The sequence below is a fragment of the Carlito syrichta genome, unplaced genomic scaffold (genome assembly GCF_000164805.1).
Source record: "Carlito syrichta isolate Samal-C Ts95f unplaced genomic scaffold, Tarsius_syrichta-2.0.1 Scaffold304713, whole genome shotgun sequence".
Classification (NCBI taxonomy): domain Eukaryota; kingdom Metazoa; phylum Chordata; class Mammalia; order Primates; family Tarsiidae; genus Carlito; species Carlito syrichta.
The window spans coordinates 369,065-392,277 of NW_007248809.1; the positions used below are offsets into that span (position 1 = coordinate 369,065).

The 23,213-nt window shown below is 52.4% G+C and overlaps 1 protein-coding gene across 3 annotated transcripts; it reads left to right on the forward strand.

Moving 5' to 3' along the window:
* Positions 1-70: 70 nt before the first annotated feature.
* On the forward strand, positions 71-21,536 carry CAMKK1 (calcium/calmodulin dependent protein kinase kinase 1). Of its 3 annotated transcripts, none has more exons than XM_008060741.1 (15): positions 71-469; positions 1,365-1,412; positions 1,824-1,877; positions 2,368-2,419; positions 2,670-2,803; positions 3,262-3,298; positions 4,155-4,176; positions 5,851-5,939; positions 9,119-9,318; positions 12,187-12,240; positions 12,999-13,072; positions 14,879-14,966; positions 15,172-15,300; positions 17,298-17,401; positions 19,504-21,536. In XM_008060741.1, exons 1-15 carry the CDS (start codon positions 110-112, stop codon positions 19,574-19,576), a joined length of 1,518 nt encoding a protein of 505 aa, XP_008058932.1. In that variant the 5' UTR covers positions 71-109; the 3' UTR covers positions 19,577-21,536. The 3 variants fall into 3 exon arrangements, with proteins under 3 accessions (XP_008058932.1, XP_008058933.1, XP_021569429.1); XM_008060742.1 differs by having other exon boundaries at positions 20,417-21,536; XM_021713754.1 differs by lacking the exon at positions 19,504-21,536 and adding an exon at positions 3,453-3,566 and having other exon boundaries at positions 17,298-17,438.
* The last annotated feature ends 1,677 nt before the right edge of the window (positions 21,537-23,213 follow it).

Genomic DNA, 23,213 nt, shown 5'->3' on the forward strand with positions numbered 1-23,213 from the left:
AGGAAAGAGCCTAGATCTGATCTTGCCTGACATCCAGGAGTGAAGCCTTCTCTGCTCTCTTTTTCAGGTTCCCAGCAAGGCTACACAGAAGTCCCCCTCAACTGAGGCAATGGAGGGGGGCCCAGCCATCTGCTGCCAGGACCCTCGGGCAGAACTAGTAGAACGGGTGGCAGCCATTGACGTGGCCCACTTGGAAGATGCAGATGATGGCCCAGAGCCTGCTAGGAATGGCGTGGACCCTCCGCCACGGGCCAGAGCTGCCTCTGTGATCCCTGGCAGTGCTTCAAGACCCCTCCCAGCCCGGCCCAGCCTCTCAGCTAGGAAGTTCTCCCTGCAGGAGCGGCCAGCAGGAAGCTGCCTGGAGGCCCAGGCTGGGCCTTATGCCACGGGCCCCCCCAGCCACATCTCCCCACGGGCCTGGCGGAGGCCCACCATTGAGTCCCACCGTGTGGCCATCTCGGACGCAGAGGTTGGTGGGGCAGAGCCAGGGGTTGCTCATGAACCCCTTCATAGGCTTCAAGGAAGACTCTCTCCTGCCCCTATCTCTGCCACACAGCTGTCTAGCTTTGGTTTGAATACCCTCAGAGCTGGGGTGCTCACTACCTAACCGTATGGCCTCTTCCCACCCAGGGGGGCTCCAACTGAACCAAAGGCTACCTCCTATAAGTCTCACCATTCCCACTCCCAGCCCAGGCCCAGGAAATAGTTCTTTTCATGTCCCCTCTGATGTCCTCTTAGAGATTTGAAGATAGGTGATATGTCCTCCTGCTCCCTAAGACTTCCCTGGCTTGAGCCCCCTCACCTCTAATACTGCCTCTTGGAGTCTGCTCTGACTCAGAAGCGGCCAACGTTCTTCTGGACTCTGGGCGTACGTGACCCTGTCCTTGCCACTTAGACCTGAAAGTGAACGTAGGTACCAAGCCACCTATGGATTTCAGAGGCTGAGCTTTTTGTACCTGAACCAAGGCTCTCAGGCTCGGTCCCCAAACTCCCTCATCTTGTCCCTGCATTCTAGACCTTCTCATCCAGCTGCTTCTGGAAATTCTTGCTTCTCATGGATTGGGGTCTCTCAGAACTCAGGCAGGAAGTAGTGCATTTTCCCTTCACCACCACCTAGGGAGCAACACATAATCACTGCTTCACCATTCATGTTTTCAAACATTATCCACGTCTTCTTGCCACTTATGGTGGTGATGGTAACACCAACTTCCATTCAGACTTGAGAGGTCGATGAGACCTGGTGGTCTGGGAACGAGGGGCCTGGTGCTAGGATTGGGCTCTGAACAGGCTCCTGAGGTGGGAGCAGCGCTGCCTCTGGATCAAGCGCTACATCAAGCTCCCCTCTCCCACCCCCTACCCTGCAGGACTGTGTGCAGCTGAACCAGTACAAGCTACAGAGTGAGATTGGCAAGGTAGGACTGGGTGGCCAAGAGCAGTGGGATTTCAGGACCCTCTGCTTGGCACTCTTCCTTCTCCTATGCGGGCGGGAGTGTGAAGCAGAGCCAGGAAGACCCCAGCCTGGAGAAAGTACCCAGTGGGAGGGTGGGAGATGCCTCCCAGTTCCTGACTCCCAGGGTTCTTGATGGATGTCAAGGAGGGACTGAGGGAGGCATGGAGCTGTGTGGAGCCAAGCAGGGGCAGTTACCAGGGCGCAGGAGTCCCCTCCCACCTGTCTGAAGTTCATTCCTGTGAGCCAGCTGGTGGTGGGAGAAGGAGATGGGTTGTAGGAGGAGGGACCAGAGCCGTTCAGGCTCCTCAGTGCCTGAGCCAGTCCTGGGAGGAGTTGCCCTGTGCCAGTGGGGCTGACCAGTTCCTGTCTGCAGGGTGCCTACGGCGTGGTGAGGCTGGCCTACAACGAAAGTGAAGACAGACATTATGTGAGTTTGGGGATGGGAGGGAGGTGTTGCCCAAGCTGGGCCCTAAAAGCGTGGGGGGTGGGGCAGAAGTTGTGCTGGGGGATAGAGGACAGGGCTGCCTCTGAAGAGAGTGAGCTCCCTGTCCCTAGGAGTATGCAAAGGCAATGAACTTCCTGACCCTGGGGATATGCTAGCAGAGGCTCTAGAAGGGCTTGTTGGGGGCATAATGGGAAGGCCTAGACTCAGATATGACTACCTCCTAACTCAGCTTAACGCATACTGGGCCACAGCCTTGCTGCCGGTGGCAGATGCCCAGTGTGCCTTCCTGAACCTCAGTCCACATGTAACCAGCCTGTCTTAACCCTGGTGGCTGCACACAAGTGACATTTTTTTCTTTTTAAAATTGTAGCGCCCTGGCTGATCTTGAACTCCTGAGCCTAAATGATCCTCCTGCCTCAGCCTCCCAAGTAGCTGGGATTGCACAAGTGATAATTCTGTTCTTTCTTCTTAGGCAATGAAAGTTCTTTCCAAAAAGAAGTTATTGAAGCAGTATGGCTTTCCACGTATGTATCCATCTGCTCTTGTCCTTGGGAGATCCTATCCTGGGGGCATGGAGGAGGAGACCTCAGTTGCTAACTAGTTTGGTTAGGAATTGAGGTAGGGACGTTGTGAACAAGGTCCTGGAGATGGAATGTGCTTGGTGGGTTGGGACAAGACCACTGTCTTGCAGGACCCTTACTTGAGGCTGGTTGCAAGGCCATGGTGAGGTCCAGCCACCTGGAATTGGGGCTTGACTGTCTTTCCTGGTCACAGGTCGCCCTCCGCCACGAGGGTCCCAGGCTGCTCAGGGAGGACCAGCCAAGCAGCTGCTGCCCCTGGAGCGGGTGTACCAGGAAATTGCCATTCTGAAGAAGCTGGACCACGTGAATGTGGTCAAACTGATTGAGGTAGGAAGTGGTGGGGAGCAGGTGGGAATCAGTGCCTGAGTCCTGGGCGAGCAGCTTCTGATGCTGGGGGCACCCAGCACATACCCAGGGATTCTGTGAGGCATCAGAGGTGACTGAGGCCTCTGAGGGCAGGGCCAGACTTGGGGTGGGGCTACAGAGAGGCTTCGGGGTCTGTTCAGGCTGGTCAGGGATGTTCTCAAGTTCTCACTGAGGGTGAGGGACTGCCCCAGCCGCTAGAAGTGAGCCCCTCATGGCAGCAGGAGGGGAAAAGGGCTGGATGCTATGCCATGGGCCTCCTGAGGCCCCATCTGTCTGTCACCTGTCCAGTTCCTGCTCTAGTTTCCAGGGTGGTTGCACAGCATCCTAGGGGTCCTTGGGGCTGGCAAGGATGAGGAGGCCGGAGACCCCTACCTTATGCCTCCTCAAGCCCCACTCCCACGTCTGCTCCCTCTGACCAGGTCCTGGATGACCCAGCTGAGGACAACCTCTATTTGGGTGAGTGACCCTGCTCATTTCCACAGCCGCTCACCTAGGGCTGGTCCAAAGGCTCCCTGGGGACACACATGCCCTTCAGGTGGGCATGTGAATGCACTTACATCCTGGGGGCGGAAGGAAAACACATTCTCAAGCCCTGGATTCTTTTGCCCAGCCCTGCTGAACCAGGCCCAAAATATCCAGTTGGATTCAGCAAATACTCCCAAGCCCCCACTCCCTGCCCCCAGGATCTGCAAGGCAGCGGATCAGACCTGGGCCTTCTACTCAGGTATATGCAGGAAGTGAGCTATGTGGGGTCCCAGACCCTATCTGTAGCTCTGTGCCTCAGTTGCCCCACCTATAAAACAGGGATAATAATGGTATCTACATCATAGGCTTGATGTGAGGAGTAAATGAATTATATGCAAAACACATTTGTTCCATCATTTTTCATGCGAATGTTATTATTTAAGCTCCTCCTGCCTGGTTCAGAGCTTAGAGGAGGCCTCAGAAAATGGAGAAGAACTGACTTAGGACTTTGAGGCCAAGGCTTTAGTCTCCACTCCCCTACTCTACCTGCCCTATCTGCTGTGACCTTCAGGAAAATTTCTGTCCCTTCTCTGAGCCTCAGTTCCCCCTTGTAAAACAGGTTCATGCCCATGCTGATGGCTCTCACCAGGCACCTGAGGGTCAGGTGAGGCAGGTCCATAGCAGACATCACTCTCCTCCATATATTTCCTCTGATATCCTAGCACCCTTGTCCTTTCCCTCCCTCGAATATGCCTGCCCCATCTCTTGCCCTCCAGAACAGAGAGGGACCTTGACATCCACTGCTTTCCCAGCCAGCTACACCTTACCTTCTTTTCTTTTCTTTCAGTGTTTGACCTCCTGAGAAAGGGGTGAGTTCCCCGTCCTGATCAGGCAGGTCAATTCTAACCAGGCCTTCCTTTCCTTCTCTGTGTCCCCAGTCTAAAGGTCAGCTACTCTAGAAGAAATCAGAAATCTGGGCCCTGTCCTTGGGAAGCTCTGGTCTTGGGGGTCAATAAGAGACCAAGAGGACCATTCTTTGAAGGCTGATGGGGATTAGTGAGGCTGGAATAATCAGGGAGGTCTTTGAAAGAGGGGTAGGTGTTTTTGTTTTGTTTTGTTTTTGAGTTGGAGTCTCACTCTGTTGACCAGGCTGGAATACAGTGGCACCCTCATGGCCATCACAGCCTTGACCTGCTGGGTTCAGGTGATCCTTCTACCTCAGCCTTTCAAGTAGCTAGAACCACAGGTGTGTGCCACCACACCCGGCTAACTTTTTTATTTATTGTAGAGATGAGGTTTCACCAAGTTGCCCAGGCTGGTCTTGAACCCCTAGACTCAGGCAGTCCTCTCGCCGCTACCTCCCAAAGTGCTGGGATTATAGGCGTGAGCCACCGTGCCTGGCAAGAGGGGGTAGGTTTTGAGCCAGGCCTTGAAGAACTGGGAAGATTTGGACGATGACAGAAGGAAAAAATGATTATTTTTCAGGCAGAAGTATAGAGGTGACTCTTAACTGTATCTAAATCGTCAAGGATTCTTTCAGCTTTAGAAGCCTGTGAATTTTGTGGGTGGGACTTTACTTGCTCCCGCTTATGAGTGAAGAAGCTAAGGATCAGAGAGGGTCAGTGGCTTGCTCAAAGTCACTGAGCCTGGGGTTCTGATATGTGTCTGCCCTGTATGACTTTTCAGGGTATTTACAGAGCAGCTGGCATAGAGTAGTGAAAACAGGGCTGGGTGGATGGGGATGCTCACTGCCAAGGCCTTGAATGCAAGCTGTGGTTTGTCTCTCAGCCTGGGGTGTTTCTTAAAAGACCAATTTGGGGAAGGAGGCTAGGAGTGTTGTCCCTTTAAAACTCAGGGTCTTAGCCAGGGCACATCTGTAATTTCAGCCACTCAGATGGCTGAGGTGGAGGTGGAAGGATTCATTGAGCCCAGGAATTCATTAGCTTGGGTAATGCAGCAAGACCCCATCTCAAAACAACAACAACAACAACAAAAACTCAGGGGCCTTCAAACATTTTTGACCTCTATTCAAAACAAGAAATATATGTTTCTATAGATATCCATATCTGTAACTGAAACCATAGTTTTACAATACAGTATATATCTTTATTATATGTGATACATTCTGATATATTCTACTTCATTAGAAAAAAAGCATTTGCCACCTGTTAAATTGATTTCATGACCTACTATTGGGTCTGGATCTACAGTTTGAAAAACAGTGCTCTAAATGGCATCTTTGCAGCTGTCTGATTATAAATAATTAAGTACGTAGAAGAAGGAATAACAAGCCAATCAGAAATTAGAATAAAGCTGATTTGAGATCATGATTGAAAACGGATATTTATGTCTATGTGTGTCTCAACTTTTTCATTTTATGGGAGTAGAAGCTAATATCTTGGGTTCTTGGGACCCCTGCGAACAGAGGGCTCCCTCCCACCTCCCAAAGGCCAGAATGGCCCAGCCCCCTCCCCTTCACCTGCACCCAGTCTTTTCTTATCCTGATTCCGGCTGTCACGCCTCCCCCTCATCCTTCTCCATAGGCCCGTCATGGAAGTGCCCTGTGACAAGCCCTTCCCCGAGGAGCAAGCTCGCCTCTACCTGCGGGATATCATCCTGGGCCTGGAGTACTGTGAGTGAGGGGCTGCCTGCCTGAGACTAGGAAATACCGTATAAGAGGGGGCAGAGCCCAGGCCGAGCAGTTCCTGTCAGTCAGAGCTGATCTGCCAATCAGCTTCAGGGGCGGGGCCAAAAGCCTCGCCTGCGGGAAGTGGGTGGCGGGGGACATCACTGGGCATGCGCCAGGTGCTTCGTGGTGTCTGGTCTTTACCATGTCTGTCTGCGCCTTGTGTGTTCTGTCTCTATCTTTTCTCTGCTGAGTTGTTAGCCAAGCTTAGCGTTTCCACAGGGCCTCAGAAGATGTGGGAAGAAAGAGATATTTATGTCCAGCTGCTCAGGGAAGAATCTTTGGAATTCAGTTACTCATTCACTCATTCATTTCATTCTTTTCTCAATACCTATTAAGTGCTGGGGATGTAGAGATGACAAAATCCCAGACCTGACTTCACAGCCTAGTAGGAGGAACGGGAACCTAAGCAGGCAGTAATATAGTGTGGTGCCTGTCAAGACTGGGCAGGTGCAGGGTCTCTGGGAGCAGCCAGGGGTCAGGGCTCTTCCTTATGCCTAAGGTCCTGAACGATGAGGAGTTCATTGGCCAAGTTTAGGGGGATGGATGGGAAAGACTATGCCAGAGGCGCAGAGAGGAGTAGGGCAAGTACTACTCAAGTGAATCTGGCAGAAGTTCAATCTGGTTGAAACTTCCAGTGGGCAGAGGGGGGTGGTTGGTTAGTGAAAGATGATGCTGGAAACACTGTCCCAGCATGTTTCCAGCCTGAGGGTTGGAAATGCCTCCCCGGAGGACTTTCATGACATTGTCCTGTCAGCGTTATGAGGCCCTGAGGGCTTTGAGCAGGGGAGGGGCATGATGGGATTTGCAGCGTAGAAAGCTCTGGCAGCTGTGTGGTGGCTGGATTGGAGGGTGTCATCAGAGGGTGAGAGACAGCCAGCTGGCCAGGGAGGAGGCTGTTTCTACAGCCCAAGTGACAGATGGTGAGGCCTGGATTAGGGCAGTGGCAGTGGGGAGGGAATGAGAAGGAGGTGGGGTGGCCGGCACGGGGTGGCTGTTGGGTCTGGGGAGAAGAAGGCCCTGGACACCCAGGGTCCTGGCCTGGGTTGGGGACCAGGGGTGCTGCCCATCTCTCTAAAATCTGAGATTTTTTTGTCGGTAGTGTATTCTTTCCCTAGAGGGACCAAGCAGAGGTTTGACCTGTAATAGCAATAATGGGACATTCTTTATCCCACTTGAGCCTCTCCTGTGTCTTCAAATTAATAATCTCTTTGTACATATAGGAAAACTGAGACATACTAGTGGGGAGCTTTGCAGAAAGTCCCTACCAAGGGCCTAGAGGCATGGGATGGGAAGGGTACATTTTACCCTTGGTATGGCCGGTGATGGGCTCAATCCCATACCTGCTTAACTCTACCCCCTTCCTGTTCTGGGCTCTTCTTCCCCTCTGAGAGCAAGCTGTCAGTTATCCCCTATGACCCCACCAAAAAATAAGCTGATCTCATCTGGTTCTTGGGTGCAGCCTTGTCTGGACCCAGCTAATCAGTGAAGAGCTTCTCTGGAGCAGATTATTTAGGCCCAGGGACTGGACAGGTAGGTGAACAGAGTTAGGGGGCACCCAAGACCTGCCTTGGGATTCTGACCCTGAGAAGGGCGGGCCGAGGCTGCCCTAAGTGGGCTCTGTGGTCAGGGAGATCCAGGCCTGATTGTTAGTCAATGGGGACAAGTGCAGCCATGCAGGTGATGAGAAGCAGTTGGATCTGGAATATATTTTAGAAGCTGAGCTCACAGGACTTGCTGATGAAGTGGATGTGGGGTCTGAGAGGAGAGAAGTTGAGGATGGCCCTGTGATTTTTGACACCTGGTAATAGACTTTATCAGAATGGGAATGATGGAGAAGGAGCAGGGATTTTCTGTTTGGTTTGCTTTTGTTGGTGGTGGGGGTTGCAGGCAGAAAAATCAAGTTTTGAATTAGGCATGCTATTGCAATGTGTTGAGCTATATTTGTCTATCTACCTAATTATCTATCTATTGAGGTATCTGTTGGAAATCCATGTAGATAAAGACTTCAGGGGAGTGGCTAGGGTTTGAGATAAGAATATGAAACCACTCTCCATGGTCAAATATCCAGTCCCCTGAGCTTCTGTACTCTGATGCTAGGTGTGCGTCAGACTCCTTGTGTGTGCCTGGCACATAGTGGGCAACCAGAAAAGAGCCACTGGTTCTTGTTATATGGCACTTGGGAGAAGGATGTTCTCCATAGGCCATCTCTGCCCCTCCTAGTGGCCCTCCTGGTGCTGTCTGCAGGTCCCAGCCTGCCTCTCTTTCTGCCCCTAGCCTGCCTCTCCTCCTACTCTCCCTTCCCCTCTCTTTCTGTCTTCCCTCCTCTCCAACATCCTGGGGTCTCTTGGTCCAGAGAAAGGTGTTTGCTGAGGAGGGATCCCACAAGTGCATGGCCGTGGGCAAGAACAGTGCCTTCTCTTGGCTGGGACATCTCTGGCCATCTCAGGCTAAGTGCCCCCCAGTCCCCTTCCTGATGGTGCTGGACCCTGGAAGCAAGGAAGGCTTCCAGCCTACTAGGCCATTTCTGATTCTGGCTTCATTCTACTAGAGATGACTGATCTTCACCCCGGCTGTGTCATCCTGGTGGTCCCAAGGCCTAGAGTGCCCTCCTCTCTAAAACTCCGACAGCCCAGATCCCTAGGGCTGAGACATGGCCTCCGTATGAAACTGCAGTCCCCACAATCCAACTCATAGGCCCAGGAGCAGGGACATTTTTGACATTTTAGGCTGATGGGGGATAAAACTGGAGATAGGTTCTGATGGACTTTGAGCCTGCAGACAGCACCAGGAGGGCTATTAGGAGGGGCAGAGATGGTCTGAGAGCATCCTTCTCTCAATTTCTTCTGACCTCTCCCCTCAGCAACAGGTACCTTGTTTGGAAAGAGCACTCTCCTAAGAGTCTAGTCCTGGATCTGCTGCTAACAGCTTGGGCTGAGCCTCAGTGTCTTCACCTGCACAATGGAGCAGATGGCCCTGACATTCTCTTCCAAGCTTGTCGCAAGACGACAGTGTACACGGGCTGGAATGTCGCAGCCGGCATCCCTGGCTGGGCAAGGGCAGATGTGGGATCCTGGACAGTGGTCCTTAGACCAGCACTCAAACTGAGCTGCTTCTCTCTGCAGTGCACTTCCAGAAGATTGTTCATAGGGACATCAAGCCGTCCAACCTGCTCCTGGGGGATGATGGGCATGTGAAGATCGCCGACTTCGGTGTCAGCAACCAGTTTGAAGGGAACGACGCTCGGCTGTCCAGCACAGCTGGGACCCCAGCATTCATGGCCCCTGAGGCCATTTCTGATTCCGGCCAGAGCTTCAGTGGGAAGGTGACTTAAAGGGCCTGGGCCAGGGTAGAGAGGCAGAACAGCTTACATCAGGGGCCCAGTATCTAACCTGAGGATGCCAGGGTCCTTGTGTCTGGGGAGTGACATATTTGCCTCTTCCTTGAAGCCTAGCAAACTCCCCAACTTTGACTCTCTCTTGTTTTCCAACAAAATGCCCCCAAACCTGCCCTACAAATATTTATTCCTAATTGCTCTGTTCTGGGTTCTGGGCTGAGCTATGGAACAGGCAGAGCCAAAAGAGCCTGCTTTCTGTCCTTCTGGGTGGTGAAAAGGGCAGGAGAGCTCATGTTTGGGGAAGTCAGAGGCTCCCCTCAGATATTGGACATGGCAGAGTTTGAAAGTCTTGAAGAACAGGGAGAATCTGATCAGGAGGTAGAGCCCAGAGGATGTACAAGAGAGCTTAGGGGCCCAGGATAAGGGCAGGGCATTGGGGAGCTTCTCCTAAGTGACAGTGTCATAGGTAGAACTTTCCAAGGAAGGGGTTACGCATTCTAGTGTGTTTCCCTGGCACATGCCTGTCCACTTGAAGAGGACCGATTGCCATACTGAACCTGCTGGGATGCTGTAGTTGAGAGGCACTTGGATGTGTGTGGGTGTGAACTCAAGAAAGAGGTCAGGGATATGGAGAGAGATTTTTAAAAAATTTTTTGTTTTGATATACCTGCAATTCTAAATTTATAGATTAGTTGTAAGAATAGTACAAAGAGGCCAGGTGTGGTGGCTCATGCCTGTAATCCTAGCACTTTGGGAGGCAAAGGTGAGAGGATTACCTGAGCCCAGGAGTTCAAGACCAGTCTGGGCAACATGGCGAGACCTCATCTCTACAATAAATCAAAAAGTAGCCGGGCATCGTGATGCATTTCTATAATCCCGGCTACTTGGAAGGCTGAAGCAGAAGGATCACCTGAGCCCAGCAGATTGAGGCTATGGTGGCCGTGAGTGTGCCACTGCACTCCAATCTGGGTGACAGTGAGCCTCCAACTAAAAAAAGGAAAAAAACGTATAAAGAAATCCAGTATATGTTTTTACCCAGATTCACCAATGATCAACATTTTGTCCCATTTGCTTTTTCATCATCTCTTTTTTCCTTTTGAGTCATGGTCTCACTATATCACCTAGGCTGGAGTGGCACTGTCCAGTCCTGGCTCACCACAGCCTTGCCCTCCTGGGCTCAGGTGATCCTTTCACCCTAGCCTCCTGAGTGGCCTGTAGGCCTGCACCACCATACTCAGCTAATTTGAATTTTTTGTAGATATGTAGTCTTGCTGGGTTGCCCAGACTGGTCTCAAACTCCTGGGCCTTGGCCTCCCAAAGTGTTGGGATTACAGGCCATTCATTTCTGGCTTTCTCTCCAGTTATATGTATTCATTTTATATTTTTCTGAGCCATTTGAAAGTTAATTTGGAGACATTGTGCCCCTTTATCAGTGAATACTTCAGTGGATATTTCCTAAGAACAAGGACCTTCTCTTATATAACCTCAGTACAGTGATCAAAATCAGGAATTTATCACTGATAACACTTACATAGTCTACAGACTTTATTTAAATTTTGTCACTTGTCCCAGTACTGTCTTTTATAACTTTTCCTTTTTCTGGTTCAGGATCCAATCCAGAGTGACTTGCTGCATTTGCTTGTCGTGTCTCTTTGGTGTCCTTTAATCTGGAAGAGTGCCTTGGCCTTTCTTTGTCTTTCCTGACCTTGACATTTTTGAAGAGAACAAGCCTGTTATTTTGTAGAATGTTGTCAGTTTGCATTTGTCTGGTGTTCCCTGATTGGGTTCAGATGATACATCTGGGACAGGAATATGTAGGTGGAGATTTGAGAATCACTCACATTAGAGAGGAAGTAGATCCCAGGAGAAGAGGTTGAGTCCCGGAAGGGGAAAACATAGTGAGAGCACACATTAGAATCCAGGGTGTGGGGGAGCTGGATCGTGCTTGGGAGCCTTGAAGTGTTAGAGTCGTGGCTTGCGCCGGGGGTAAAGGAGTGTGGGCAGGGACTGCTTCTGGTGTCAGGAAAAAGATGGATTATTGGGAGAAGGAATGACCCCTTGAAGCCAGGCTGGTTTAGTGAGTATAAGTTCAATTTATGAGCTGGGCACAGTGGCTCACATCTGTAAAGCCAGCTATTCAGGAGGCAGAGGCAGAGGATCTCCATGAGCCCAGGAGTTCAAGACTAGCCTGGGCAACCTAACAAGACCCTGTCTCAAAATAAAACAAAAGTTCAATACATACCGTTATTACTGGGGTACATTTGTGTCATGGCAGCAGCAAATGTGACCCTCTGGATGAAAGAGATTTTGTATCTGTTGAGTTGGAAACATATCTGAGCTGGGCTCGGTGGCTCAGCCTGTAATCCCGCGCCTTTGGGAGGCTGAAGTGAGTGGATTGCCTGAGCCCACGGGTTCGAGACCCACCTGGGCAGCAAGACCTCATCTCTACAAAAAAATCAGCTGGGCATGGTAGCGCATGCTTGTAATTCCGGCTACTTGGAAGGCTGATGGGGAAGGATCGCCGGAGCCCAGCAAGTCGAGGCTGCGGTGGCCGGGAGCGGCCACTGCACTCCAGTTTAGGCGACAGAGTGAGACTCCAACTCGAAAAAAAAAAAAGGAAACATATCTGGGCCAGTCCCAAGGAGACTCAGAACCCCTTGGGGGTGGGAGGCAGGCCCTGTTCTGGTCATTCCTGTGTCTGCAGAGCTCAGCACAGGACCCAGCATGGGGCAAGCACCTGAGAGTGTTTGTTGAGTGAATACATGACTCCAGGCCCTCTCCCACAGCCCACTGGAGCTGAGTTGGAAGGAATGGCTGTGCCTGCTGGGGGACTGACATGAGTATGTTTCTTTCCAGGCCTTGGATGTGTGGGCCACTGGGGTCACACTGTACTGCTTTGTCTATGGGAAGGTGAGTACTGGCAGGCCTAGCAGAGCTGGGGCAGACCCAGGCCCTGGGCATCATGGGCTAGGCCCAGTGAGCCAGGCCTAGTGAGCTGGTCAGGGGTGACAGGTGCAGATCCTTCCTTTGTGTCTTTGAGTAAAGTGGCTTTTGAAAGCACCCACCTGGCTCAGAGAAGGCTGAGCGAGAAGAGGCTTTTTCTGTTTTTCTCTAGTCCCCTTGGCAGGGATTCATGTGAAGGAGTCTTAGGGAGGAGACATTCAAGGCGGGATAGATGGTGGTGTTGCCACCTCTCTCCAGCCAGAATGCCCCTCAGTCCCTTGATGCCATTCATTTGTTCATCCATGCATTCACTCAATTGTTCATTCAACAAATTGTCCTTTACTCCTATCCTGGGTCAGACTGGACCCTGGGGACTTCCGACACTGACATGGGTAAGATCTTGCCTACAGGTGCTCCTATTCTGTGACTGCACTGAAGGGCTGCAGGGAATCTCAAGGAGCATGCTCCCAAACATGCTCCCAGGCCCTTGGGATGGAGGCCTGGCTGCAGGTGGCGATAACGCCAGCGGGTACACCCAGATTCTTTCATTCGGTCCACAACTGTTGAGCACATGCAGTATGCTATACCCTGAACAAGTTAGTTGAGGGCCTTCGTATCTGCTGGGGAGCCCAGAGCCACCCTCTCACCCCTGGCCCCACCAAGGGATGGGATCCAGCCCCCCAGCACAGGTCCAGGCCCTCTACCTTTGCCTCTCTACCCCACAGTGCCCGTTCATCGATGATTACATCCTGGCCCTGCACAGGAAGATCAAGAATGAGGTCGTGGTGTTTCCCGAGGAGTGAGTTGTCCACCCAGGGAACCAAGGGGGCTGCCCCCCATTCCTGGGGAGGGTTGTCTGAGTTGTAACAAAGCTTTTGCCTTTTAAGCCTGCTGATCTGGAGGTAGGGATGCTGTTCCCTGGGCGGGAACCCTGAGCAACTGGAGGAGTGGGACTGTGGAGCCCAGAGTATCTGAGACGTCATCGTATGGAAGGGAACTCTGAGACTCAGAGCTGGGAAGGGATGACCCCAGGTCACTCATTCATGCCACTCCTTCACTGCAGGCCTGTGTGGGGGGAGTGGTACCAATGCCACATGGTTCTGGACTCCAGGGGAACTTCTGCTTCCCCCATATGGATGGGGCACTTCAGGATGCCAGTGAGCTTGCCATGTCACAGATGGAAAAGGGGAAACTCTGGAGGAGGGCTGTCAGTGGGGCTGGGATTTTAAGCCAGTCTCTCCTGCCTGCTCCTCCCATTATGACTGAGGTCTCTGAGCCCAGTGGACTGTCTGGGAAGTCCCCTTGCTCGTGGGTCTTCTGATTATGGTTTTGGCCACCATGGCAGCAAGCCTGAGCTCCCTGGCTTCTCATTTTTCAGGAGTGTCTGGGGAAGATCAGAAACTGAAATGGGACTTGTCCTCGATACCTCCTGCTCTTGCATGCCCACTTCTGGTCCCCAAGCCCTGTCAGGTCCACCACTTACCTGACTCTAGGTTCCATTGCCACCTGCGCCCCTGCCTCATTAAGGTCTCGGGCACTCTCCCCAGATTTGTCCAGCCACCTCCCCTCTGGTCTCCCTGCTGCTGGCCTCCCTCCAGTCTAGCTAACACAATCAGGCTGCGGTGACCCTGATAAAATACAACAGGTCTGACTGTTTCTCCTGCCTAAAGTTTGTCCAAGGCTTCCCAAAGCCTGCTGGACAGAGGCCATGCCCTAGCTCTGGCATTCAAGGCCATGATCCTGGGCCACTGAGGCTGCCGGAGGCCCGCGGAGAAGGAGGTCATGCTATTCAGCCTCGTGGAAGGGAAACCAGTGTTCTGCTAACCTGCTCATCTGCCCCCGCATAGCTCCCTTCCCCTGAGCACCAGCCACCTGGCTTCTGTCTGTTTCCTCATCCTTTGATTTTTGATCTCTTTGCCTTTCTCCTGCTGGGGATATGTTTCTCCCTAGCCTGGGAGTTTTAAAAGGGATGAAGATCTAATATAATGGAGGGAACCAGAGTCGACAGTCCCAAGTGTGGATTCCTGCTCCCCAGACTTAGACAGAGGGGCTCCCCAAGAATGTTGGTAGCTAAGCAGCCTGGGGCTTGGGCAGTGACAGTCTGGGCAGATGTGGGACTGAGAATGGTGCTTCCTTCCACCTGAGTCTCCCGTCCCTGCCCACACTCTTCTGGATGGCTCTGTACCAGCCTGCCAACCTCTCCTGGCCTCAATTTCCTTCTTTGTCAGATGAGAGAGGATCTTTCCTGGGTAGAGGAAAGAATAAAAGGGAATGCAGGCCCTGGTGTCCCATATAGCAACTCTTCTCACATAATCCTCACTCTCTTTGCTACCCTGGGAGTGTCCAGCACCCATGAGACTCTGTGTTTGTGGCCTCTGCCCTGGAGGGAGGCTTACCTCCTACTCAGGATAGGACATCCATGCACCTGTTCTGAAGCACCCTTCTGGCCTGGTACCTGAGGGTTGCACTTCCTCTCTGGACCTCAGTCTTCCCATCTGAGGAACCAGGATCGGGCATGTGTGTGATCACCGGGTGGGAGGAGAGGTGGACAGGAAGGGGTCCTCATCAGCAATCATGCTCTCATCTCTTTCCTTCCTCCCTCTAGGCCCAGGGTCAGTGAGGAGCTCAAGGACCTCATCCTGAAGATGCTAGACAAGAATCCTGAAAAGAGAATCGGGGTGCCAGACATCAAGGTGGGGGAACTAGAGAGCTTGGACTGGGCCACAGAAAACAGATGGTAGTTTCCCCTTCTGGAGAGATCTATACCAGGACATGTGTGTGCTGAGTTTGTGGGCTTTGGACCCCTTCAAGTGATTGCAGGTGGAATGCCTGGAGTCCTTTGCTGGCTGACTGTCTGCCCATGGCCCTGATGCCTCCCTGCCTTCCCTGCCTCCACAGCTGCACCCTTGGATGACCAAGAATGGGGAGGAGCCCCTTCCCTCAGAGGAGGAGCACTGCAGCATGGTAGAGGTGACTGAGGAGGAGGTGAAGAACTCAGTCAGGCTCATTCCCAGCTGGACCACGGTGGTAAGAGGGTCGGGGAAGGGATCCCTTGTCCAGGAGGGCCTGGGAGTGGGGCGTATCCACTGCCTGAGACTTGTCCTGACTCTGTGGGAGGACAGGAGGCTTCCTGGACAGCTGGCCGCGATCCTGGGCCACTGAGGCTGCTGGAGGCCCTGGGAGAAGGAAGTCACACTATTCAGCATTGTGGTAGGGAGGCCAGGCGGCTTGGTGAGGAGAGTGAGTATTATAAAGAAACACACTGCCCTTGCTGAGCGGCAGCATTCACCATAGCTGGAGGGAACATTTCCTCCCTTCCAGACATCAGTCGAGCTTCTGCTCTCCAGGTGCTGTGCTGGGTGCTAAGGACACAGCAGTGAAAAGGCCTGGACAGTCTTTGAGTCAGAGAAGTGGCTCCAGGAAATAGTGTCAGTTAGACAGCGTCTGTATTTCCCTTCAGTCTCCTCTCACCTTTTAGTTGTGCTCTTTTTCCTCTGGGCGCCTTCTCTGCTGAATCTTGGCAGTTATTAATGTACTGTCCGGTGGGTATTTAGGGGATTCAGGAAACACTGAGAGTCCTGCCCTGCCCTTGCCTGAGATTTTTGATGAATCAGGGTAAATACAAGGCAGGAGAGTGCTAGGGCTGCTGCTGCTGGTGGGGTCTGGCCTCACCATGACCCTTTCTGCTGGGTCCAGGTCCAGGTCCACCTGGGACCAGGTGGCTAAACTCCTACCTTGTATGCTTACTTGGCTCTATGGGGTCTCTGGAACCAACCATCTCCCATAAGGTCCCCACTGCTGCATCCCTGGTGTTAGCCACTAGAATAGCCTTCCAAGTTGCCTGCTTCCACTCACCTCACCCCTCCACGCCAGTTAATGCTCAGCTCAGTGACCAGGATGGTCCTCGTGGCATGAGTGTGTTACTTCTCTGCCTAGCCCCTGCGCACTCACTCGGGCTCCTGTGCCCCTCAGAGTAAAACTTACAGCCCATGCTACCCTGCAAGACGCTCCTCAGCCTGCCTTCTCTGTTGTTCCGTGGAGCTCCCCCACTGCCCTCCCGCTGCTGGCCAAGGGCCCTCCCCCAGAGCCTCTGAACTTTTCTTCTCCCCCCTGGGGAGCTCCTCCCCATACATCCACATGACTCTTTTCCTCCCACCTTTCAGGCCTTTACTCCCAAGTCACCTCCTCAGAAGCTGTGCCTCTTCTGGCCCCTCGACCCCAGCTGCACCCTCCCCTGTGTCACACCTTATCCCCTCCCTTTGTTCTGTTTTTTTCTCTGTTCTGTTTTCTTCCCTTACCACTTACTATTATAGTATATATTTCACTGATTTGTCTTCCTTATTTATTACCTGTCCCCCCAACTAGAATATAAACTCCAGGAGGGCAAGAATTTTGGCTTCAATGTGACCTCAGTGCCTAGAATAGGGCCTAGAACATAGGAGGTGCTCTGTAAATAGTGTTGACTGAATGACTGGATGGATGGATGAATGAGTGAGTGAAAGGAAAAGCAAGTGTGTTCCTAGCTCTCTGCACATGTGTGTGAGTTGGTGTGTCTGTGGGCAGGCGTGCAACTGTCCTCAACATGGAGAAGGGACAAAGGCAGAGACCAGGCGGTGGCAGCTGCTTTCCTCCCAGCAGCCCACTGGCTTAGCCATTGCTGCTGCGGAGCAGTCCCTGGGGCCCCCATGGCAGCTTCCTCCCTGCACTACCCAACCTCTGGGCGTGCCGTCCTTCCTGCCATAGCTAGAAGGTTTTTTCTAATGGTACTTCCAGCCCTGTCCCTCCCCACGCTTTCAGCTAGGACCCTTCATGCTGTGGCCCTGGCACCTCTGTTCCCCACACACCAGTGGCAGTGGGCTCCTCACCATCCTGGGAATTCACCCTGCTGCTGGCACTCTGTGCTTTTGTTCCTGCTGTTTCCTCTGCCGATTGAAATGGGACCCTCAGTGGGGCCTACCCAGCAGCTGCCCCATGTTGTCTGGGGGCCAGGGCCTGTGTTCCTCACATTGATGTGTCCCCCCCAGATCCTGGTGAAGTCCATGTTGAGAAAGCGTTCCTTTGGGAACCCATTTGAGCCCCAAGCGCGGAGGGAAGTGCGATCCATGTCTGCTCCGGGAAACTTACTGATGTAAGTACTGGCTGGCTAAGGCCTGTGGGGTGCTCCCCCACTCTCACTACTGTTGGCAGGCCGGGCTGTGCATGCTGAGCCCAGGGCCTGGCGACTCCACCAGCCCTCAGAGTCAGCCCCGTTTGCACCTCTGTCCCCGAGGCTAGTTTGTGTGAGAAGGGACTTTTCTGGCCCAACACTTGCTTCAGTCCTGGGCCCAGCACCCCTCACTCACACATTTCCAGGGATGAGGACCTCACTCAACCCTCTATGGGACGTGGAAGCTTGATGTTGTCGTACTCTTCCACTGGGTCTGGCCCCTCTGGGGCTTCAAATCTGCAGCTCCCTGAGCTGCAGATGATCGCAAACAGGTGCATGTCAGTTCCTTGCAAGAGGCTGGCTGGCTGTGGAGGGAGGGGCCCTGCTGCTGACTCTGCCTGGCCCTGGGGAGTGTTGGCTGCTTTCCCAAGTGGCCCTTGCTACCATTGTTAAGGTCGTATGCCCAGTCAGTGCTTTCTGAGAACTTGTCCACTGGGTAAGCATACACAGTAAGGCTGACCAGGTAGGGGAGAGGATCCCCATTTGCTGAAGGCTTCCTGAAATAACCCACACCTGTGGGTTTACCACCTCCTAGGAGAAGTGAGGAAAGCAGTTCCCCAAACCTCTGTGAACCTCATCCTCAGCTCCTCCACCTTCTGCTACAATAAAAGTTGGTTTGGGATGCCAAGAAGGCCTTCTGGAGTTTATATACAGGACTGTAGAAAGAAAGCTGTCAGGAGGTCCTGAGCCAGAATGCAGTCCTGGAACAGCAGTTGCCTCCTTTGGCCTGTGACAGGAGCTGCAGGGAGGAGGGCTGGTGGGAGTTGTATGTCTTCCTGCCCCCCCATGGTGAAAGTGTGCTCTCCAAAGATAATTGCCTGGCATTGTCTGGGTACGTTGGCCTTTCAGGAGGAATACCGTCACTGTGCCTGTCCAGGGGTCCAGATGTTGGATTCCTGTGAGGCCTCCCTCTTATAAGTAGGCGCTTCAGAAGTATTGGGTCCCATCACAGTGGACAAGCTGCTGTCAGCTTCCTGTCCAAGCTTGGGAGATGCAAGACCTGGGAGAGGCCTAATGGTCCCAACTACTGGGGGTCCCTGAGCTCATCTAGATCTCAGGCCCCTGCTGCTGGAATTGCACTGGTGTCAGGGGGAGTATATATAATTTGACATCCAAATGGGGCTACTTTTGAGAGTAAAAGGGGAAGCTATTAGTAATTTTGCAGAATGGGCATAATAGGAAGAATTAGGACTATGCACAGCAAACCTGGGCATCTGGTCCCTCTAGCTCAGGGCCTGTTGCCCAGCACCCCCTAGTGGTGAGAAAAGCTAGCCACAGTAAAGTCACATCTGGTGCTTAGGTTGTATCCAGCAAACTGTCATTGTGAGATTGGGCTTTTTATTTTTCCAGCTTTAAAATTTTATAATTCTGTGACCCAAGTTTAATTTTAAAAGTTTATTTTACCTTATCATCAGATCCCAACATTCATTTTTGATAGGCTCTGTTTTTTATACTTGGAATAATTGTTGAAACTGTAGTAGAGTTAAATGGGATTGGTCCTTTTTTACTCATTCATTAGTTATTTTAAAAGAAACATCTTGGAGGGAGGGGAATCAAATACAAAAATCTGTTGACTATGTAACAGAATCCCAGGACCGAGAGTTAGACTTTGTCCTGTAAACAAGGCAAAGAAAATGCAAAATGAAAGCCCCTCTACCCAGGCCTACTGGGGGCTGATCAAGGTCAACACAGAAGGGCCTTGACCTGGCTGACAGTCTGAGTATCAACTGTGATTGTGAGAGGCCCCGGAGGCCAGGCTGGGAAGTTTAGACTTCATCTTGGGGAATTGGGAGCCACAGAAGGATTGTGGGCTGAGTGCAGGGAGACCAGCAAGGAATAAATGTCACCATGCAGAGGAGTTGAATGGAGGCCAAGCTTGAAGAAGTAGGTGAGAGGGGATTTGAGAGATTGGGGGCTTGGAATGCATATGTGTAGGGGGGCGGGGGAGTGAGAGAGAGAGACCCACCCCCCAAGTGCATATTCTGACCCCTGAGGTCCCTCTATCCCTTGTGTCCCCTAAACAGGAAAGAAGGGTATAGCGAAGGGGGCAAGAGTCCAGAGCTCCCTGGCGTCCAGGAAGACGAGGCTGCATCCTGAGCCCCTGCATGCGCCCAGGGCCGCCCGGCAGCACACTCATCCCGCGCCTCCAGAGGCCCACCGCCCTCATGCAACAGCCGCCCCTGCGGGCAGGGGGCTAGGGACTACGGCCCCTCTCCCGGCCCCCCTCCCCCGTCGTGCTGCATGACCTCTACGCACGCACGTCCAGGGACAGGATTGGAATGTGTATCATTTGGGGTTTGGGGACAGGGCTCTCGTGAGGACTTCCTCCTCTTCTTGGCTGTCCTGGCCTGACCCATTCTGTGGGGAAGCCAGGTGGCCATGGAGCCTCAGAGACCCCACCCAGCTGGTCAGAAAGGCCCAGGGCAGGAGTCAGGAAACCAAGATGGCAGGTGGAGGCCTGGCTTACTGCAACTGAAGAAACCTCCTGCTGGGGACCGGGCCGGACTGGCTCAGCTGCCACACGCACATGGAAGGGGGTGCCCTGCCCACTTTGGGGTGGTGGTACCAGAGCTCTTGTCTATTTAGACATTGGTATAGAGGCTCTGATCCCTCTTACTGGGGAGAGAGTCGGTACTGGAGAATTCAGAATCTTTTTTTTTTTGTTCTTTTACTTTCGTTTTTAACCTGGGGGGTGGGGGGAGAGGCCCTGCTTGGGAACATCTCATGAGCTTTCCTACAGCTTTGGGTGGTTTCTAGCACACCCCACCCTTATTTGGCAGCCAAATGAACTAGACTGACCTTCTTGGATTGTGTTTTGCATTCGGCACCATCTGGAAGATGGGCTGAACTGAATCAAGCTCTGAGCAAACGCCTGAGCCAGGAGCATCACACCTTCCCTGCCCATCTCCCTCCCTCTCTCCCTCCATGATGCCCCAGAGCTGAGGCTACAGAAGAGACACCAGGGGCCGGCATCAACTGAGGACCATGGACTCATAGGGCTGTGGCCTTGCACATGCTGAAACAACTGGAATGCAATCTCTGATCCTACATTGGCCTAACCATCTGGCCCTGGAAGCTGGCCTCACGATCCTACTGTGAAGGACAGACTGCCTAGGTTGGAGACGTCACTAGACACAGAACCCTGGAGGGGTGTGCACACTGGGAGGTGGCCTCTTTGCCAACTGCCTTACCCCCAGGACAGTCAGCAGTCAGCCTGTTCAGAGCAGGTGTGCAGGATCGAGTGTTTGGACATGGCTCTTCCGAAGTAGGCTTCATCTTCTCTCTGGGATCAGTGTCTGTCTGGCTGGCTGGCTTGGTGTTAGCTTACTAAATGCTCGCAGAGGTTGACCTCCAAAGGGAAATAATACAGGACTTGGGTGCCACCCCTGGAAACGTGGGTAGACAAGGGATTTCAGCCACAAGCGTGGGTTTCATATTGCAGGAGGGCTTGTTTGGAGGAGGAGATGGAGGTTGGGGTGGAGGAGGACCCGCATCCTGCCGCATCTCTGTGCCTGTGGGTGTACGTCGCGCCTCCACACATACACGCACATACGTGCCCATCTGCTGCACACAGCACACTCGCATGACTTGCACCAGTACATGCATCTGTAATATAGTTTCTAAGTCTGTTTAAGGCTAGGAACAGAATATGGCCCATTGTCAATGGGTCCACATTTCTCCCCAGCTCTTCTGCCCTAAGGCAGTGTGGCTCAGGGCTTAAAAAATAATTCGGTACTGTTTGTAAGAACACTTTTATGGAGTTAACGGAAGGTGAGTTAAAAGCATGGTTTTCTTGAGCATCTCTGTGAGAATCTGGTTTCAGGGGGATATATCGATTGGACCTGTCCTTGGAAAGCTTGTGGTGGGGGGAGCCAGCCTCATTGCCCATGTCAGAGGCCAGAGGGGATGCTCACCCCGTTTTAGTTGGCATCATTGTTTTTGAATGTAGCACAAGTGATGAACAGACTCCATAAGAGTGTTTTAAAGATTAACTTCCCAGGAAGTGAGTTAAAAAACAATAAAAGCCCTTTGAGTTTAAAAAAAAAAAAAAAAAAAAGAAGGCATTGTGTGTACATTTTCTGCATCTGGGTATGTGTTCTTGTGTTCTTGCTCACCAGCTGGACCAGTTGGCTGTGCTGGCTTTTCTGGAAGGGTCTGAAGCACCCTGAATTGCTGAGCAGGACAGTAGTGAGAAGTCTCTTAGGGGGAGGGAGGGAGAAGGGCTGGCTCAGGAAGGTGAGGGGCTGCAATCCAGGATGCAGCTCAAGCTCCTGAGTAAGTCCTGCGGCCCCTCCTTGGGAAGAACCGGGCGTTAGGAGCCAGCAGACTGCCCATGAGAGCACCGGACTGTTTCACAGGGGCTCAGGAAGGCTGAGGTCTGGTCCAGGTGGGAGCCACTGCTACTTCTTACAGGCAAGGGTCCCTATGGAGCCTCACCAGAGCCCTATGACCCAGGCCCAATGTCTTCCCTGCACCTCCTTAGCTGTGGGCACCAGTAAAGGTTTTTAGGACCTCTGTACCCATAGTGGGGCTCTGTAGGACAATGATGAGAAGAGTCATCGTTGGCATCAGATAGCCTTGAGCTTGAATCCAGACTTTGCTACTTAATAACTGTGTGACCTTTGGCAAGTCATTAGAGGCGCCTCAGTTTCCTTATTAGTATAATGGGAATAATATCAGCACCTTCTTCATGGGGTTTGAATGGACAACAACAGTTTTTCCTCTGCTCTCACAACACAGCAATCAACACAGAAGACTTATGTGACCAAATGTGGGGGAGGGGTTTCCTCACCAACAAGCAAAAACAATTCTGCAGCAGAGATAGTGTCAGATCTCATAGGGTGAGGGTTCAGTCCCACAAGACTGCCCTCCCCCCACCAGACATCAGTCACAAGTCTGGTCTCTGGAACTTCTGACCCACCTCCTCTTGGGTTGATTAATTTGTGAGAGCAAGTCACAGAACTCAGGCAGGTACGTTTACTGGTTTATTATAAGGGATATTACAAAGGATGCAGATGAAGAGATGCGTAGGGCAAGGATGGGGGGTGGTTTCCATTCCCTCCCAGGGTATACCAGTCTCCAGGAACCATAACATGTCCTGCTCTCTGGTAGCTCCTCAAACCCTGTCCTTTTAGGCTTTTATGGAGGCCTCATCAGTAGGCATGACTGACTAAATCATTGGCTACTGGTGACCAACTTGACCAGCCCCTCTCCCATCCCTAGAGGTTGGGGGATGAAAGTCCCAAACTTCTAAAACTGTCTTGGTCTTTCTGGTGACCAGCCCCCATCCTGAAGCTACCTAGGAGCACCCAGCCACCAGCCAACTCATTAGCATAGAAAAATAAGCATTTTTGGCCAGGTGGGTGTGGTGGCTCATGCCTGTAATCCCAGCACTTTGGGAGGCCAAGGAGGATGGACTGCTGGAGCTCAGGAGTTCGAGACCAGCCTGGGCAACATCATTGAGACCATGTCTGTACACAAAATAAAAAAATTAGCCAGGTGAGATGGCGTGCTCCTATAGTCCCAGCTACTCAGGAGGCTGAGGTCAAGGCTGCCGTGAGCTATGATCCTGCTACTGTACCTTCGCCTGGGTAACAGAGTGAGACACCCAACTCAAAAAAAAAAGCTCGGTGGCTCAGCCTGTAATCCCAGCACTTTGGGAGGCTGAGGAGAGTGGATTGCCTGAGCCCATGGGTTCGAGACCAGCCTGGGCAACTTGGTGAGACCTTGTCTC

Bases quoted from the DNA above. Each gene is read 5' to 3' on its own strand.
- CAMKK1 (XM_021713754.1), top strand. From the start codon at position 110: ATGGAGGGGGGCCCAGCCATCTGCTGCCAGGACCCTCGGGCAGAACTA. The intron at 470-1,364 runs GTTGGTGGGGCA...CCTACCCTGCAG, and splicing joins TGGCCATCTCGGACGCAGAG to GACTGTGTGCAGCTGAACCA. The intron at 14,967-15,171 runs GTGGGGGAACTA...CTGCCTCCACAG, and splicing joins TCGGGGTGCCAGACATCAAG to CTGCACCCTTGGATGACCAA.